The sequence below is a fragment of the Stegostoma tigrinum genome, chromosome 8 (genome assembly GCF_030684315.1).
Source record: "Stegostoma tigrinum isolate sSteTig4 chromosome 8, sSteTig4.hap1, whole genome shotgun sequence".
Lineage (NCBI taxonomy): Eukaryota > Metazoa > Chordata > Chondrichthyes > Orectolobiformes > Stegostomatidae > Stegostoma > Stegostoma tigrinum.
In genome coordinates this window covers 52917640-52937001 of record NC_081361.1, presented here as the reverse complement: position 1 = coordinate 52937001, position 19362 = coordinate 52917640, and the positions used below count along the sequence as shown (strand labels likewise).

The following is a 19362-nucleotide window of genomic DNA, read 5'->3' as shown; positions in this document are numbered from 1 at the left end:
ATATTTGACTTTAAACTCTAATGGTAAGTCGTAATTAAAGTAAATTTTGGTCCTTTAGAGGCAGAGACAAGAGAATTCATTCATGAATGAATGGTAGAAACACTGAGCAAATCCAAAAAATACCCAGGACCTGTGTTCAAAAAGAGGTATCTGCAGAGGCAGCTAGATTCATTAGTAAACTTAGAATTACTGTTCAATAAAGAAAACACAGAATCACAGCCCAGTTAACCTGACATCAATCATCAGGAAAGTGCTGGACTGTTTAGGAGGTCTTCAGAGTACACTTAGAAAATCACCAGCATGATCAAACAAAGTCTGTCTGGTTTTATGAAAGGAAAATTGTGTTTGCCAAATTTATCAGATTTTTATTATACTTTTTAAAAATTATTAAATTTTTAGTAAATGTAAACATTAGGATAGATGAAACCAGTAGATGTAGTTGCAGACCTTAAGTTTCCAGAAGGCATTTGATAAAGTTGCGCTCAAGATTATTACACAGGTTGGAGGTAATATATATTAGCATGAATAGAAGATTGGTTAACAGGGGAAATATGGCACTTTGAAATTGATTAGTGACATATGACCAGAATCAATACTGGGACCTCTGCTGTCTACAGTCAGTGTTAACAATTTAGACTAAAAGACTGAGAGTAATCCGTAAAATGATGCAATGGCACAAAGCTAAATGGGCATGAGAAGCTGCTTGAGAAGAATACAGACTTCAAAGCAATGTAGACCAACTAAGGGAGTAGACTTTAGCCAAAAGAAAAGTCATTTTGGGCTCGAAATATTAACTCTGCTTCTTTTTCTGAAGATGTTGCCAAGCATCCTGTGTTTCTCTAGTATTATCTTTGTTTGTTTCAGACTTCCAGCATCCACAGTGCTTTGTTTTCATCAATATAAGGGAGTGGGCAACAAAGTGGTAAATACAGTATAATATGAGGAACTATGAGGTTATTCATTTTGGTAATGAAAACATAAATTCTGAATATTTTTTAAAAATAATGAAGTTTAAAATGTTTGGCTCTAGATTTTCTGTCCTTTCACATGCACCCAATTCTTTTAAAATTAATATCTTCAGTAAAAATTAATTTACAAATGATTAGGAATACTAGAGTTCTTTACAAGAATGGGCCACTGACCAGAAATGTAATGGTAGAGGAAAATCCCGTTTATTAAGCATATTTCCAGTCTCCTTTTGCTCAATAAGTTCATTCAGTCAACCCATTGAAGGAGTTAATATCTGTTACTTAGCTCAGAAATGAGTAGTGCTAGTGGCTTTGTGGCTTACCACAGGATAGCTGGATTAGAGTTGAAATGGAAAATGTATATATGGCAAAGAAACAGGCTATTCAGCCCAAACGGCCTGTTATATGCTCTGGAGCAAAGACAAAGTTGCTGGAAAAGCTCAGCAGTTCTGAGGAAGGGTCACCAGACCCAAAACAACTCTGTTTTTTCTATTACAGATGCTGTCAGACCGGCTCAGCTTTTCCAGCAACTTTGTCTTTGTTCCTGATTGTCAGCATCCATAGTTTTTTTCTGTTTTTATTTGTTATATGCTCTGGTTGCACTTTCTTTCCCATTTTCTCATCTAAGTCTACCATTGTGAGAAGCTACTCTCTTCCCTCTCAAATAATGTCTAGTTTTCCACTAAATGCATTTATACCATTCAATTCAACTGCTTCTTGTGGTAACAAGATGTAGAGCTGGATGAACACAGCAGGCCAAGCAGCATCAGAGGCCTGAAACATCAGCTTTCCTGCTCCTCTGATGCTGCTCGGCCTGCTGTGTTCATCCAGCTCTACACCTTGTTATCTCAGACTCTTCAGCATCTGCAGTTCCTACTATCTCTGCTTCCTGTCGTAGCAAGCTTTGCATTCATTTACTCTTTGGGTAAAGAGGTTTAGTGTTTTGGTATAGATCATTGTCTAAGAAATGAAAACCGTTTGTATCCAGATATTTGAGTGAGAACAAATGTAACTTCACTTTGACATCCCCTTTGGTAGTCTAACAGCTACACATGAATGTTAGCCACTTTAAAAAGGTTGAAGAGTAAAGTAACAGCCACACTTTTATATTGGAGAGAATGAACAAATTATGAAGTACAAAAGTAATGTTCTAAGATCAAATCGCTTAAAAGAAATTACTTTGGTAATAAGATAAGGTTGTTCAGGTGTTAATGCCACTACCATTAAAACATGCTGGGTAAAATTCATTCCACTGTTCTGCCTCCTTTCAGATTGGACAACACTTTCAAGTTAGTTCCTTTTGATATTTTCAACAATCACTTTCACTTTTAAATATTGAAAATGTCCATGATTTTCACATAGATATAATACAGAAGTAGACCATTCAGCCCCTTTGGGTTGTTCTGTCATTCAATAAGATCATGGCTGATCTCTTTGCATTTCCAGATGCCTTCTGTAACCCTTCATTTCCTTGCTTAACAAGAATTTATCTGTCTGTTTGAAAATGATGAATGAACCCATCTCCTCTATCCTGAAATGGCGACCTCCCTCCATACCCATCCCAATTTTAAATGTTCCCCTGTTGTGAACTGATCCACAAGGAGAAACATCCTTTCCATGTCCACTTTCTCAAGACCCTTCAACATCTTGTAAACTTGAATCAAGTCACCTTGTTTCCCTAAAATTCCAATGGAAACCACCTCTACCTATCCAACCTGTCCTCAAAAAGCTACCTGCTCATTCTAGTAAATCAATCTAATAAACTTTCTCTGAATTACCACTATTGCACTCACGTCTTTGGTTAAACGAGGAGGCTGAAACAGCACACAATATTTGAGATGGTGTCCCATCAGTTCCCTGGTTAGCTGAGTCATAACACGCTTCCTTTTATATCCAATTCCTCTCATATCCAAGGATACCATCCAATTAGCCTTCTTGATTGTATGCTATACTTGTACATTTGATGCATTTGAACACCCTATTCCCTCTGCCCTCAGAAGTCCACAGTTCTCTATGTACGTGAAACTGTTTTTTCATGATTCCTGCCAAACAAATTCACATTTTTTTCTGATATGATGCACAATCATTACTTTTGATTTTAATTTTTGTTTTTCAAAAATGCTGATTTTTACAAAATATTGCAACAAGTAGTTGGTTTCTATTTTAATAAAGTTATGATTTGGGGAAATTATTTATTTTTAACAGCTTCAAAAGAGCATTGCAAAAGAATGTCATGCTAGAGTTGACTATGGCTCTAAACAATGGCTATAGATTTAAGATTTAGAAATGTTAGGTGACAAAGGAAAGAAAATTCTATTTAATTCTATTTTGTGTGACAAAAATTAAATGTGAAATACTAGTCAAAACTCTTTTTCTAAGAAGATACTAAGATGTCAGTAGTACTATTAAATATTATCTTCCCATACAGGATTTCAGAACTTAAAGCCACCATCACCGATGTAAATCTTGGTTTCAACAAGCTTAGTTCTGTTTCCCTAGAACTTTGCACATTGGAGCTTCTGATTCATCTGGATCTTAGGTATGCTAAGTTTATGCTGATTCTTTTGTGTTTCTGTTGGTAGTTCATTTCTAACATTAGAGCTAAAGAGATAATCTTTTTCATTGAAGATGAGTTCTCTGATTTTTTTTAGGCCAAAATCCCATGTGCTAATGCCACATTTTACTAGGCAGATTGATGAGGGAAGACTTAATATCACCAAAAATGAACCTACCTAGTATGTTAAAATTTAAACATAGCTAAGAGGACTTTGAAGCTTTTCATCCTACTTTCATCAGAATCAAGGTGCAAAAAACAGACTTGAGAGAAAAAGAAACATTATGTACAGATTAGCAAAAGCATGTTGAATAGTTAGGCCAATGTTAGTATGGATGCATTGTTAGTTAACCATCAATCCTAATTAGAAGTCTTAATTCTTAAATCTTAATTTCCAGTACAGAAGGAGGAGATTTGGCCCACCTGGTCTGTACTGGCTTCTGAAAGAGCCACCCAGCCAGACCAGATCTCTAGCCCTAAAGCCCTAGCCCTCTAAATTCATCACTTTCAAATATATGTCCAGCAATCTTTTGAAACTGCTTATGGAATCTGCCTTCATCACTCTCCCAGCCAGCGCATTTCAAATCCTAACAACTCTGAGTAAAGAAGTTGCCATGAGGATGTGGTGAAGTCTGGCAGTCTCCATGACCCTTTTTTGGTTTTGAAAAATGTGCAATGTATGTACAAATTTCTTTTGCCTGCATTAAAAAAAGTCCTGAGTATTTATGTATAGGTCTTCTAGCACACACATGCATCACACTGCAGCCTCTGATGATGATCTTGAATTGATTCCAGTGTAACTTAGCGTTGTGCAGATTATTTTGTAAATGTTTTGTAATCTAATGGAAGACACACTTTTCTCAGTCATTCTACATGGTGGAATTCTTACAGTCCATATGCTACAAGATCAGCCTCATTCTCATAAACACGTAGATAGGGTCCTAGCTATCTGCTCAACATGTCAACTTGATGCTGTGCTAGAGCATATTAAAACAATCCTTCATAAAGCAAAGACTTTGATCAAATCATTACTCGTGCATCACAAAAACCCATGAAAGTGCCTCCTGCTGCCACTTTTGGCCCTGATTGATAACTGACCTACTTTGGATTACCCTGGAATGGGGAGTTGTCTCAAATTTGAATAATTGGTGCAGCTAACTATCTCACACTATTTCTATGCAGTAAATCCATGAGTGGTTTTCTCCACTGACAGGATGCTGCCATCAAGCCTAAAAGACTTTTTGTCTATCACACAAATGAATAATGTGATCCATGAGGTCCAGTGCTGGTGTGATGCCAGCTGTATCAGTTAAAATCCCAACAACTAACAAACCAAATCAAATATGTCCTGTTGACCATTTGCAGCTCAACCTGCCCATGCTTAAAAGCCTCAGAAGAATATCCTCCATTTAGATGATTCTGCTTTTAGAAATCGTTCATAAAATAAATCAGGCTGTGCTAGTGGTTAACCAGATACCAATTTAAGATCCTCAGTCAGGCTATCAGTGTGATTCATTTGTATGTGTTAAAAGTTCCATACATATGTATTCAGGATCCTGTTTCATGTAATCAAAAGGAATATATTAATATGCTGCATCTTTTAAAGGGTCATGGAAACAGCCAAACTCTGCAGCACCTCCATGGCAATACCCTGGGTCAACAAAATCTACTTCTAAAGTCTGAGTATTAAGATTGACAGTTAACTGTTCTTGCTGTACCTCTGTGCCAATTATGGGCCAACCAATCAGCACCCTATAAAATGGAGTCACTTTTAATCAGTTCTTGTGTCCTAGATCTGGACCACCGGTATTTATATATGAGAGAATTCACTACTAGTAAGTATAATTCTAATGTATAGTTCACACTGTGGAATTTAGTCTGTCCGTACATTCTTTATTTCAGTCATTTCGTAAATGGAAGCTACTGCTTCCCCTGTAGAACTGTATGTTGGGGAATACTCTTTGGTCATAAGTAAATGAGCAAAAGTGGATTTTCAGCTGGCATTGCAGTGCAGAACAAAGGAGCTTTGGTGGAGATGGAAACAAAAAGGCTAAGCATAAATTTTAATCCTTCATCGAAGAGTTAATTGCTCAACTATCAGGTTTTTCTGCTTTGATATTAGGAATAAGAAACTACAGTTTTCATTATTCTTTCAAGGAAGTTGCATGATTTTTCTTTTTGGTTCATAGTGTTCTCAAAATAAATTTGTTTTTATTTTGCTTCCGGCATGTTTTCAGAAATCGAGCATAAAGCATGTCTTTTTTTTTAAACCCATATTAGTGTTTGTGCTCCTCTGTCAGGTTATCAGTTCCGGCCAGACAACAATTAAAAGGCATTTTTATTTATTTGGGTGTCAGACACATTTTAATGAGTGGAAAATGCAGTGAAAGCTATCCCGATGGAACATTGTGCATCTCCCAGTTTTGACGACTGACAACAATGGCAGAAGGCTGAGAGGAGCACAGGTGGAACTAAGCAAGCAGGAGGGCTGCACTCACTAATCAAATTAGTTGTAACAAGTGAGTGGGGGAGTGGCTTTCTTGTGACACAGTGGTAGTGTCCCTATCCCTGGACCTAGGGATCCAAGTTCAAGTTCCACCTACTGCAGAGGTGTGTAATAACATCTCTGAATAGGATGGTTTAAAAAAAAACAGGTTAACAAGTGATTAGTCCACAGAGTTCTATAACAATATGCAGATGAGGCAAAGCAGTGGAACGATGAGATGTCTGTCTTAATGGAAAATTTTGTCTACCCAAAAGTTGAGGCTGTAGGCTAAACCAAGAATGCAGATAAGTAAATTGGATATTGGAATGTAATTTTAATAATCCAAGGTGCAATGTATCAGTATTTCATATAAATTAGTTTGATAGGGACAGCAATCTATTATTAAGGTTTTTTTTGTTTAGCTAAACACATTTGATATCATGTTTTAATGTGTCTTGAAAGGGGAGTTTTGTGCTTTGTTTTCAAAAATAAATGATTGGCAAGATATTGAAGGCTTCCTTGAGTTAGAATTGAAGAAGAATTGGTTCATAAAGTGAAACTCAAGCTTTTATTTTTTTAAAAAGGCAAAAAAGCAGTAAATGTCACTAATAATGTCACTTAATTATTTTTCTTTTATTCTTAAGAAATAACCTTTTGGCATCCCTGCCAATGGAAATAAAACAACTACAGCAATTGCAAACTATAATCCTTTCTTTTAACAGGTTAGTATTTTCTGTGCAAAATGAAATGTGTCTAGCTTCACAATATTTTAAGAAAATTCAACTTTCCTTCTTTGGATAAATAATACCTTTTCATTTCTCAGGATTGTGTTTGAATTTGTTTCTGAGATAACAAAGTGTGGAGCTGGATGAACATAGCAGGCCAAGCAGCATCTTAGGAGCACAAAAGCTGACGTTTCGGGCCTAGACCCTTCATCAGAAAAGCTGAAGGGGGAGAGGGTTCTGAAATAAATAGGGAGACGGGGGAGGCGGATCAAAGATGGATAGAGGAGAAGACGGGTGGACCCGTTCCTTAGACGACATGTCCATCCTGGGCCTCCTGCAGTGCCACAACAATGCCACCCGAAGGTTGCAGGAACAGCAACTCATATTCCGCTTGGGAAGCCTGCAGCCCAATGATATCAATGTGGATTTCACAAGCTTCAAAAACTCCCCTCCCCTGACTGCATCCCAAAACCAGCCCAGCTCATCCCTGCCTCTCTAACCTGTTCTTCCTCTCACCTATCCCCTCCTCCCACCTCAAGCCCCACCCCCACTCCCATCTCCTACCTACTAACCTCATCCTGCCGCTTTGACCTGTCCGTCCTCCCGGTCTGACCTATCCCCTCCCTACCTCCCCACCTACACTCACTTCTACTGGCACCACCCCTGCCTCTCTAACTTGTCTGTCTCCTCTCCACCTGTCTTCTCCTCTATCCATCTTCGATCCGCCTCCCCCTGCTCCCTATTTATTTCAGGACCCTGTTCCCCCTCCCCCTTTTCTGATGAATGGCCTAGGCCCAAAACATCAGCTTTTGTGCTCTAAAGATGCTGCTTGGTCTGCTGTGTTCATCCAGCCCCACACTTTGTTATCTCGGATTCTCCAGCATCTACAGTTCCCATTATCTTTGAATTTGTTTCTGTTTGCAAGCAGTATCTAGCATGGTTTCTATCTGCCTTGCTGAGAAAAGCAGTGTAAACATTTCATCTTATTCAGTGTAGTATTGAACATTAACGTACAAAGTCCAGATAACAGTATTTGGTCTTTGTACAAATGGTAACAACATTGGAGTAATATTGTGCCTTAAACTCAGCAAAACACCTTGAGGTGCTTCACAACTGTGTAACCAATCAAAAAGTTACACTGGATCCAAAGAACTTGACATTAAGATAGGTGAACAAATGCTTGGTCAAAAATATGGGAATAAGAGAGAAGCCGAAAGAAAGAAGGGGCAGCTGTCATAGGGATGCAAGCTCATGGCATGTAAGTAACAATTAAAGGAATGGCTGCCAGTACTGGGGTGAAAGAACTTATGCATGGATTAATGTACATAATCATGCTGTGGGAAGTAATATTCTGACAATTTTTCTGGCAAATCGTAAGAGCATAATGTACTAGCTAATACCACACATCCAAGTCTGTACCACATGTGGAAATGTTTCCTTCTCATCCCATCCAGTTTGCTTTGTCTTTCTCCTCTCTTTCTCTTTTCCCCCCACCAAATAATATCAGCATAGATAATAATAATTATGCTTATTCTGTGCTACAGTAGTTTTTTGTCTATTCATTCACTCGTGAAACAGGTACCTAGGAGTGATGAGTAAAAAGATGTAGGAGATTCTTGTGGATTGTTGCAGGGAAATGACATATACCATATGATCACTTGAGATTTTGTTTATTTGGGTTTACAATCCTGTGACAAAGCAAAATATTACTTAAACTAATTCTGATTTGAACTGGCTTTCAAAGACAAAACATTTGCATTTATTAGCAATTTGTTTATACTAGAAGTCAAGCAGTAAATTACTGATTTTAAAGGCCTGAATTGTTTTAAGTACTAGTGGCACTCTATCTGAAATGCTAAAACTCTGCCATTTGTAGAAATGAAGAAGATTAATGTTTTTTTTTTGCAAAGTAGTTCAGAAGACGATAAAGCCACCTATTTTTAGTGGAGGAATTTTTTTTAAGCCTTTCTGTCTGAAACAAACAAAACATAAATTTTGGATCAATCTGCACCAATTACGGAGAGTTAGAACTGTGTTTACTTTGTTTCTCCTGTTCTCGTTGCCTCAAGAAATGTGGATGAGGGCAGGGTGGATATGAGTCCAGTTAAGACTCATGAGATGACGATTCCATTCTGTTTGTTGCAAGTTTAACCAGGTTGAAGGATTTTGGTTAGTCTCAGTCAGGCCTCCTGGTTCAGAAGTAGGGATACTACCTCTGCACAACAAGAACCTCTTTTATTGTGTACTCTAAACTGAGTAACTTTTAATCCATTGATACCTGGAGCAGTTGCAAATAAGCAGCTGTTGGATACCTGTATGAACTGCCTAGATTAATGAGATTTGAACTGTGACTCTTCTGCGCCTTAGTGTCTTTCCCCTTAATCATTGGCCCACCTTCATACTCTGTCTTGCTTTTTCTCTCGCCTCCTTCAACTTTACTCAATTTCTTTCTCTTATGAGGTAATCATTTGATCATTCCTCTCCAATTACTGCACCATCATGAACTTCTCCTGATCCTAGCTCTGCAAGTAGCTCACTTCTGCCCTTGCCCATTCTTTTCCAGATCCTAATTTCTAGTCTGCCGATCTACTTTTCTGCACCTGGTTTTGGCATGTTTCTTTTGCTGGAACTTTTATAAACTATAGTTCACACAGAATGCATAGGCCATGTCTTCAACCATTCAAAGACATATCCAGTCACTGCTGGTCAGGTCAAACTCCTTTTGTTTCCTGTTTCCCAAAGATTTGATTTTGGGATTTACAGACATTCCTTCATTACTCCATATCCTCATCCTCCCCTCTCTGTATGATTTCCTTTGGCCCTACATTGATACATACAGTCTCCGTTAGCCTAGCACTACTTATTTCCTACTTCTGCTATTCTCTTTGTGGCTGCCACTTTATTTCCTTGGTTACCCCATTCTCTAAAATTCCTTCCCACTGAATCTTCATCTGGCTAGCACTCTCTTCCTTCCAAAATACTGTCTCTTGAATCATGCTTGAGTCCACCCAGACCCATTCTTCCTATTGGTGTGCACTCTGTATCCACTGCATTGGAAAACTTTCTTGCAGCGATTTTGCTTAGCTAATTATAATTATTTAACTTCTAAAGCATTTTTGCAATGTTACATAAAATGTATAGTAAGAGAGCCAATTGTTTGTGGGACGTATGGTTTCAGAAACAGATAAAAACCAAAAGAACTGCAGATGGTGTAAATTAGAAACAAAAACAGAAGTTACTGGAAAAGCACAGCGGGTCTGGCAGCACCTGCAGAGAGAAATGAAGAATTAACGTTTTGGGTCGAGTGACTGTTCCGAGGAAGAGTCACTCAATCCAAAACATTAACTCTAATTTTTCTCCACAGGTGCTGCCAGACCTGCTGAACTTTTCCAGTGATTATCTGTTTTTGTTTCAGAAATGGTGATCTTGTTAAATGCGTAAGATTTGATCAGTTATTTAAAAACTTCAGTCAATTAAATTTAAGCGTAATTTGTTTAAGCTGAGTTTGCACATCAAGTTTATTAAAACATTTGTTGATTTATAGAATTTTGATGTTTTAAACACGATAGTAAAGCATCAAATTTCAGTAAGATTGCATATTCTTGATTTCTTGTTCAGCGTAAGTTTTATTTTCTGTCCTCAGGTTTAAGGAGTTCCCTAATGCCTTATACCATATCCCAGCACTAGAAACTATTCTTATTAGTAATAATCAGGTGGGCTCGATTGATGCTTTCCAACTGATGCAACTCGACAAACTGACCACACTGGACATGCAGAATAATGATTTAATGCAGGTCCCACCAGAGCTGGGGAGCTGTGTAAACCTAAGGTAAATATGAGTTATGTATGCATATACAAACTTATGAGTTAGGAACAGAAGTAGGCTTCTTGGTCCCTCAACCATTCATCATCAAGTTTTGTACAAATCAAGATGTTGTGTCCCTTGGAGGCTATGAGGCTCCCACAGCATTGTTGCTGTGGTCTTTCTCAATGGTAACGATCACAGAAAAGAGTTTCTGTTTGAAGTAATTGTGGTCAGTTGCTGACTTGCAACTGTAAATAGTACATCCTACAGCCACTGTAGACTGGTGATGGATCTGCTGGCTACTGATTTAATGATTGGAGTGTTAGTGAATAAAGTGCATAAATTAATTACAGTTAATTCCATGGATTCATGTTGTGAAGTGAGATTTGTTATGCAGTTTTAAAAACATTCTGGTTATACAGTTATTGATGGTATTTAGCTATGAAACACTAAAAATCATTTATTTTAAGAATTTAAACCAACAGAAAGATTTAACAATGAAGGGTAGGTGATGAATGATTAGCTTTTACCTAAAATAGAACAAAATCGAGTAATGGAGACAGCTTATCTTGTTAGGATCTACATATAGATTTGGGAAAAATGTAACAAAGGAACAACTTTCAAAACCATAAAGTATGAAATTGCAAATTGGCTGTTATGTATACGTCAAGTCATTTTCACCTAATGGAAGCATCCAAAGTACACTAGTCAGGATGGTTAGTCGGATATTAGAAGGGATTGAATTCTTTACCGTTCTTTGTCATGAGCCTTGTAGAAGAGATTTAAGCACATCTGTCCAGGGATGTAAGATGAAGAGTGGTCAAAAGATTGCTAAGCTTTTGTTGTTTGTCCCCTAGCAGCTGAGTAAATATTTAAAGCTGAATTCTTTTCACCTTCCAGTAATTGCCTTTTATAGTTAGTATTTTTCCAAAAAGGTCTCTTTGTAGTAGAATTTTGTATCTTTATTTGTCCCAAGATTTCCATGATATGTTGTATAACAACACAACTGACTTTAAGCTGTATATTTTCCAGTATACAAAGTGCCACTTTATTTCATGCAGAACCCTCCTCCTCGAAGGAAATCCATTTCGTAATCCACGGGCAGCTATCTTGGCTAGAGGAACAGCTGCAGTCCTGGAATATCTTAGAAACCGCATTCCTACATAAATCTGTGCCTGAGAGAGGAAGAATTGCTTTACTGAAGATACTGCACTGATTGAAGACTTAATCAATATAAAGTATTTAAAGAGGCTTTAAAAGGAAATTGTGGCTTGTTCCATAATATTAAAATAGTTGTTTCAAGATTACATTTGCTCTTAGAGATTTAAAGTTGACTTCAGTAGCCACGTTTCAGTGCAGTTAAGTATGACGTACATGATCTATTTACATCAGAAACAATGGTCTAGGTGTCACTTTTCATTGAGTATGAGAGGAGGATCTTCGCACTTTTGCATTACATGTCAAATTGTGCATGCATTTTGCTGCAGCACATGATTGAATCTTTTCAGTTTAGCACATTAGTAATGGTTTGTACCTCCAATGAGCAATTAATTGAACTTTCTTCTGAAATATCAGGATAGACATGCTTCTGATTTCTTTTGAATATTGAACTCCTGGGGTATCTTAATGTACTTTGTTTTGTAAGTTTCTGGCTGACATTTGGCAGTTTTGAAATATGCTGTGTTCTGCTGATTATTTGGGTGATCCTGATGTTTTTTATTATTATTCATCATTCATATTGCTTCAATACATAAGATATTATTAAATCTGTGTTGAGCAGTCCTTCCTTGACATGCAAACATCTTTTTTTTAAAGAAAATTTCTCACCTAGTTGTTTTCTTATAAATACATTAGGACAGGTGATTTATTTAGACCATAAGACATAGGAGTGGAAGTAAGGCCATTCGGCCCATCAAGTCCACTCCGCCATTTAGTTCATGGCTGATGAGCATTTCAACTCCACTTCCCTGCACTCTCCCCATAGCCTTTGATATCCTGTGAGATCAAAAATTTGTCGATCTCTGCCTTGAAAGCATCTAATGTCCCGGCCTCCACTGCACTCGGTGGCAATGAATTCCACAAGCCCACCACTCTCTGGCTGAAGAAATGTCTCCTCATTTCCGTTTTAAATTTACCCCCTCTAATTCTAAGGGTGTGCCCCCGGGTCCTAGTCTCCCCGCCTAATGGAAACAACTTCCCAGCGTCCACCCTTTCTAAGCCATACATTATCTTGTAAGTTTCTATTAGATCTCTCCTCAACCTTCTAAACTCTAACGAATACAATCCCAGGTCCCATCGTACATTAAACCTACCATTCCAGGAATCATCCATGTGAATCTCTGCTGGACACGCTCCAGGGCCAGTATGTCCTTCCTGAGATGTGGGGCCCAAAATTGGACACAGTATTCTAAGTGGGGCTTAACCAGAGCTTTATAAAGTCTCAGAAGCACATCGCTGCTTTTATATTCCAACCCTCTTGAGATAAACGACAACATTACATTCGCTTTCATAATCATGGACTCTACCTGCAAGTTAACGTTTAGAGAATCCTGGACCAACACTCCCAGATCCCTTTGTACTTCTGCTTTATGAATTTTCTCACCATTTAGAAAATAGTCCATGCCTGTATTCTTTTTTCCAAAGTGCAAAACCTCGCGTTTGCACACATTGAATTTCATCAGCCATTTCCTGGACCACTCTCCTAAACTGTCTAAATCTTTCTGCAGCCTCCCCACCTCCTCAGTACTGCCTGCCTGTCCACCTATCTTTGTATCATCGGCAAACTTCGCCAGAATGTCCCCAGTCCCTTCATCCAGATCATTAATATATAAAGTGAACCGCTGCGCCCCCAACACTGAACACTGCAGGACATCACTTGTCACCGGTTGCCATTCCAAAAAAGAGCCTTATATCCCAACTGTCTGCCTTCTTCAGACAGCCAATCCTCAATCCATGCCAGTAGCTCACCTCGAACACCATGGGTCCTTACCTTGCTCAGTAGCCTCCCGTGAGGCACTTTATCAAAGGCCTTTTGGAAGTCTAGATAGATAACATCTACTAGGTTTCCCTGCTCTAACATACTTGTTACCTCTTCAAAGAATTCTAACCGGTTTGTCAGGCATGACCTCCTGTTACTAAATCCATGCTGACTTATTCTGATCTGACCCTGCACTTCCAGGAATTTAGAAATCTCACCCTTAACAATGGATTCTAGAATTTTACCAACAACCGAGGTTAGGCTAACCGGGGTATAATTTTCCATCTTTTGCCTTGATCGTTTCTTAAACAAGGGGGTTACAGCAGCAATTTTCCAATCATCTGGGACTTTCCCAGACTCTAGTGCCTTTTGAAAGATCTCAACCAAAGCCTCTGCTATTTCCTCAACCACCTCCCTCAGAACTCTAGGATGTAGCCCATCGGGGCCAGGAGATTTATCAATTTTTAGATCTTTTAGCTTTTCTAGCACTTTCTCTTTTGTAATGCCTACCATACTCAACTCTGCCCACTGACTCGCCCTAATTGTTGGCACACTACTCATGTCTTCCACTTTGAAGACTGATGCAAAGGACTTAGTAAGTTCTTCAGCTATTTCCTTATCTCTCATCACTAGCCTTCCAGCATCAGTTTGGAGCGGCCCAATGTCTACTTGTGCCTCTCTTTTGTTTCTTATGTATTGAAAGAAACTTTTCCTATCATTTCTAATATTACTAGCTAGCCTAACTTCATAATTCATCCTCTCCTTCCTTATTTCTCTCTTTGTTATCTTCTGTTTGTTTTTGTAGCCTTCCCAATCTTCTTATTTCCCAGTGCTCCTGGCCACTTTATAGGCTGTCTCTTTTTCTTTGATACATTTCCTGACATCCTTTGTCAGCCAGGGCTGTCTAATCCCACCCAGGATAATCTTCCTTTTCTTTGGGATGAACCTCTGCACTGTGTCCTCAATTACACCCAGAAACCCCTGCCATTGTTGCTCTACTGTTTTCCCCGCTAGGCTCTGCTTTCAGTCAATTTTCGTCAATTCCTCTCTCATGCCCCTGTAATTACCTTTATTTAACTGTAACAGCATTACATCCGATTTTGCCTTCTCTCTTTCAAACTGCAGACTGAACTCTACCATATTATGATCGCTGCCTCCTAGTGTTCCCTTACTTTAAGATCTTTTATAAAGTCAGGCTCATTACATAGCACTAAGTCCAGAATAGCCTGCTCCCTTGTGGGCTCCATCACAAGCTGTTCCAAAAAGCCATCCTGCAAACACTCCATGAATTCCCTTTCTTTGGATCCACCGGCAACATTATTCACCCAATCCACCTGCATATTTAAGTCCCCCATGATCACCGTGACCTTGCCTTTCTGACATGCCCTATCTATTACCCAATGCATCTTGCGTCCCTGGTCCTGATCACTGTTAGGAGGTCTGTACATAACTCCCATTATGGATTTTTTGCCTTTGTGGTTCCTCAACTTCACCCACACAGACTCCACATCCTCTGATCTGATGTCATTCAGTGCCGTAGATTTAATTTCATTCTTAACCAACAAGGCAACCCCGCCCCCTCTACCCACCTCCCTGTCTTTTCAATAAGTTGTGAATCCTTGGATGTTTAACTGCCAGTCCTGAACTCCCTGCAACCATGTCTCTCTGATGCCTACCACATCATAATCATTCAAGATGATTTGTGCTGTTAATTCATTTACTTTGTTGCGAATACTACAAGCATTTAGGTAAAGTGCCTTAATGCTAACTTTCTTATCATTATTAGAGATATTGGAAATCCTAAGATGTCTTAAGCTATCCTTCCTTTTTGCTGTATTCCTAGTCTGCCTCGAGCTTAAACCCACCTTTACACATGCTTTCCTGTTGCTTATCTTTCCATTTAACTCCATATTCACTTTCGCTTTCCCTTCCCCCCGACTCAGAAGTTTAAAGTCCTACTGACCACCCTATTTATCCTTTTCGCTAGAACACTGGTTCCAGATCGGTTCAGATGGAGACCGTCCCAACGGTACAGCTCCCCTCTGTTCCAAAACTGATGCCAATGCCTCATGAAATGGAATCCCTTTTTCCTACACCAATCCCTTAGCCACGTGTTTACTTCCCTAACTTTCTTTTCCCTCTGCCAATTGGCACGTGGCTCAGGCGGTAATCCAGAGATTATGACCCTTGAGGACCTGTACTTCAATTTCTTTCCTAGTGCTTGATAATCCCTGAACAGGTCCTCTACCCCAGCTTTGTCTATGTTGTTAGTCCCAACGTGGACCACGACAACTGGATCCTTCCCCTCCTGCTCCAATATCCTTTCAAGCCGGTCGGAGATGTCCCGCACCCTGGCACCGGGCAGGCAACACACCATGCCGGACTCCCGATCCGGCTTGCATAGGATACTATCTGTCCCCTAATTATAGAATCCCCTGTAACAACTACCTGTCTTTTTGCTCCACCCTCTTGAATGGCCTTCTGCACCATGGTGCTATGGTCAGCTGGCTCATCCTGTCCACAGTCCTTTCTCTCATCCATACAGGGAGCAAGAATCTCATACCTGTTGGTCAAGGTCAAGGGCTGAGGCTCCTGCACTCCTGAACTCAGAATCCCCCTACCTGCCTCAATTACAGTCACACTCTGTTGTCCCTGAACACTTTTTGAATTTAAATTACTTAATCTACCGGGTGTGACTGCCAAAAGACATGTTTAAGACTACTCGTGACAAATACTCAAATTCTACATGCAGTGATCTTCCAGACTTTGTGATCTCTTTAAAATCCAGTTTCAACTTTTTAAAAGATATTTGCGATTTGGTTTGATTGGTTATGAATTTTACTTTAAATAGAATCTGCTTATGTTTACCAGTTTCCCAATAGCTAAAGGCAACGTTATCTTGGATGTTCAATGTTCAGTGCCTTGCCTGTGTTGAGCTGTGGTCTGTGCTGAGTTGTGATCTGTGCAAGGACAGAAGTGGAGGTGTAATACTTGGTTGCACTGCCCTAGTTTAGGAAAATCAGCTTTCTTCTCCTGATTTCTAGTGACACCAATTTGGATGGTATGTAATAATTGTGTGTAATTATAAGATAAAGGTAAAACTGAAACTAGCTGGCCTGACTGGCTTAGTACACTTTCGCATAATGACTAAAGGAATGTCTGACTCCTTTACAGGCTGCAATGGGTAAAATTATACTGCCTTTTGGAATTTTTGTTTGAAGTCAGAACCAAAAGTATGTCCTGTTAGTGATGATATTGCCTGCCCATCCAAATGTGGACATCTAGGTAAGGTGGTTGAAGGTGTTTGTTGCATATGTTTAAAATGTTAAATTATTCATGGTCATAACCTTCAGTGTATCATTATAAAGGGTACTAAGATGATCTGAAGCTGCACCAGTAGCCCTGTGGCAGAAAGAAAGCTCTGTTGGAGACAGACAAACAAGGCTTTTCTGGCTCTGTGGCCTATCCTCAATAAAAATTTGACAGTATTCTTCAAGCAGCCAGTTATTTGGCAGCTGCTAACTTTTATTTCCCATCATCGAATCACCCCAGGTCTTTTTTTTTTAAAATTTATTAACCACCTTCAGTAAATGACCATGTTTCCATTGAATAATTTATGTACACAGTCTGTTAAGGGCAATGCAAATCATGAAAGCTGAAGGGTCCTGTGAGTTGAGGGAAGAGGGCTAAATCAAAATGGAGTCTGAGGGGAGCTGTTCGTAGGTCAGCTATTTCCATTGATTATTTGCATCTGGCAAGGTTGACTGTAGGCAGGAACTCAAAGCGTTTTCACGTTGTCCCACTGTCTGGCTATTAAAACCACCTCCATGTAACTAATAAGATTCTGCCCTAGCTTTTCTGGGGTGAAAAGATGAAGAGGATTAAATTTACATTTCTGGTGTTGTAAAGTAGGTTCACAAAGAGATTATCTGGCAGGAAAATCTGAGTAAAGAAAAATAATCTTTTGATTTAAAATATTCCATTGTAAACTGTAAAGGGAATAGCAAAAGCAGCAGTTGCTGGAAAATTTCAGCAGGTCTGGCAGCATTTCTGAAGAAAAGTTAGAGTTAACGTTTCAAGTCCAGTGATGTTTCGTTAAAACTGTTCTGAGGATGGGTCACTGGACCCGAAACGTTAACTCTGATTTTTCTTCATAGATGTTGCCAGACCTAATGAGCTTTTCAGCAACTTCTGACTTTGCTCCTGATTTACAGCATCCGCAGTCCTTTTGGTTCTTAAACGGAAAACTGTTGTTTTCAAAGTGAAACTGAATGTGGCCTATGAAAGTTACTTTAGCTTTGAAGGTTCAGTCTCCAATCCTGGTTTAGTAAATCAAAGATATAAATTGTATGCCTTATATAGATTATGGTTGCCAAGACCCTTTAAATCATATTCTCTACCAGGAAGATTTATGTAGATATTCGTTTTGAATCCATCTTGACAGTTCATCTAACTGCATTCACGGATTTTCAAGCATTCTTGTCTTAGAGAAATTATTTCCTTCAAAGCATCAAGTCTACTTCACGTTTTTTTTTCTATTCTGCAAATATCTGTTACTGTGAACTTTGACATTCCTACCAGACTCTGGTGCTTTATAAATTCTGTGCTATGTCTATGTTGAAACAAAATTCTAAATTAGATAAATTTATACTTAAAATGTTTGTGAAATTCAACAACTGCACTCTAGGTGTAGTTGCAATGTTATACGATCAGTTACCAAGATGGGATTCTGTTGAAGAGGTTGATCAGAATCATTTGAAACTGCTGTTAAAAAGAATGGTGTTGTTTGGCACAGCGAGATATGACAGTAACAATTTGTTATTAAATGTTGAAATTTTGGCAACCCAACATGCCAGCTGCTCAACAGGATTTTGAATGCTGTTCTAGGGACTAAACTTTTTTTTTCCCTAAACACTGTATTGTGGTGCTATAACTAGATAACTTGTGTAAACTGCCAATGTTGCTCAAATACTACTGGCAGTGTTTTTAGATTTAGATTAGATTTTCTGCAGTGTGGAAACAGGCCCTTCGGCCCAACAAGTCCACACTGTCCCTTGGAGATTCCCACCCCGATCCATCCCCCATAACCCACACACCCCTGAACGCTACGGGAAATTTAACATGGCCAATCCACCTAGCCTGCATATCTTTGGACTGTGAAAACCTGTGACTGGTACTTGGTCAATCAGCCTACAGATAAATTCCATTTTCTTTAATGCCTTTACAGGTGAAAATTTGGAAAGGTTTAACTGTACTGATCTCTGCCATTTCTCAAAAGCATCACTATCTTTAAATATGGAGGTGACTCGTGACAATTTTCTTTAAAAGCTGTTCTCTGTAGGTTGCATTTGAAATTGTAATTTACTGCTTTCAAATAACACAGCTAGTTGATTTATAAAATAATTTTTGTCTAAAACAAGAGTTTTGTTTTCTATACCTTTTTGTAAATTCTTGATCTTTGAGCAATGATGTTGTGTTAAAATTGTGCATGCTAACATGTATTGTTGCATAAATGTATACCACTGTATTGGCCTGAGAAAATTGGTATTAAAATAACTGAGTTATACTTTTGGTGAATGCTTAACAAAATGTAGTTTTGAGTCTGACCAGAAAAAGAGAACAATTTGAGCACAATATTGTTGTTATAATGCAGAGGTTGGTTCATTCAGCGCTTCATTTCTGCACCAGCTTTCTGAGCATGTCTAAAAAGTTGTTTTTTTAAAAAAACGTGTGCACGTGTGTGTTTATGGGGAGGGTAAGTGTAAATTCGTTGTAGTATGCTACATGTGCAGCAACTATTGAAGAAGACCACTTTTGTTCTGAAAATATCTTTGAATGAAAGAAGTGA

The 19362-nt window shown here is 38.8% G+C and overlaps 1 protein-coding gene across 1 annotated transcript in view; it reads left to right on the top strand.

Moving 5' to 3' along the window:
* The window catches only part of lrrc40 (leucine rich repeat containing 40), a 53304-nt gene extending 34201 nt beyond the window's left edge, over positions 1 to 19103 (top strand). The window contains exons 12-15 of the mRNA XM_048540021.2: positions 3397 to 3507; positions 6652 to 6729; positions 10376 to 10561; positions 11599 to 19103. Coding sequence (XP_048395978.1) covers positions 3397 to 3507; positions 6652 to 6729; positions 10376 to 10561; positions 11599 to 11704 — 481 coding nt within the window. The 3' untranslated portion in view covers positions 11705 to 19103. The remainder of the gene's footprint in view (positions 1 to 3396; positions 3508 to 6651; positions 6730 to 10375; positions 10562 to 11598) is intronic.
* The last annotated feature ends 259 nt before the right edge of the window (positions 19104 to 19362 follow it).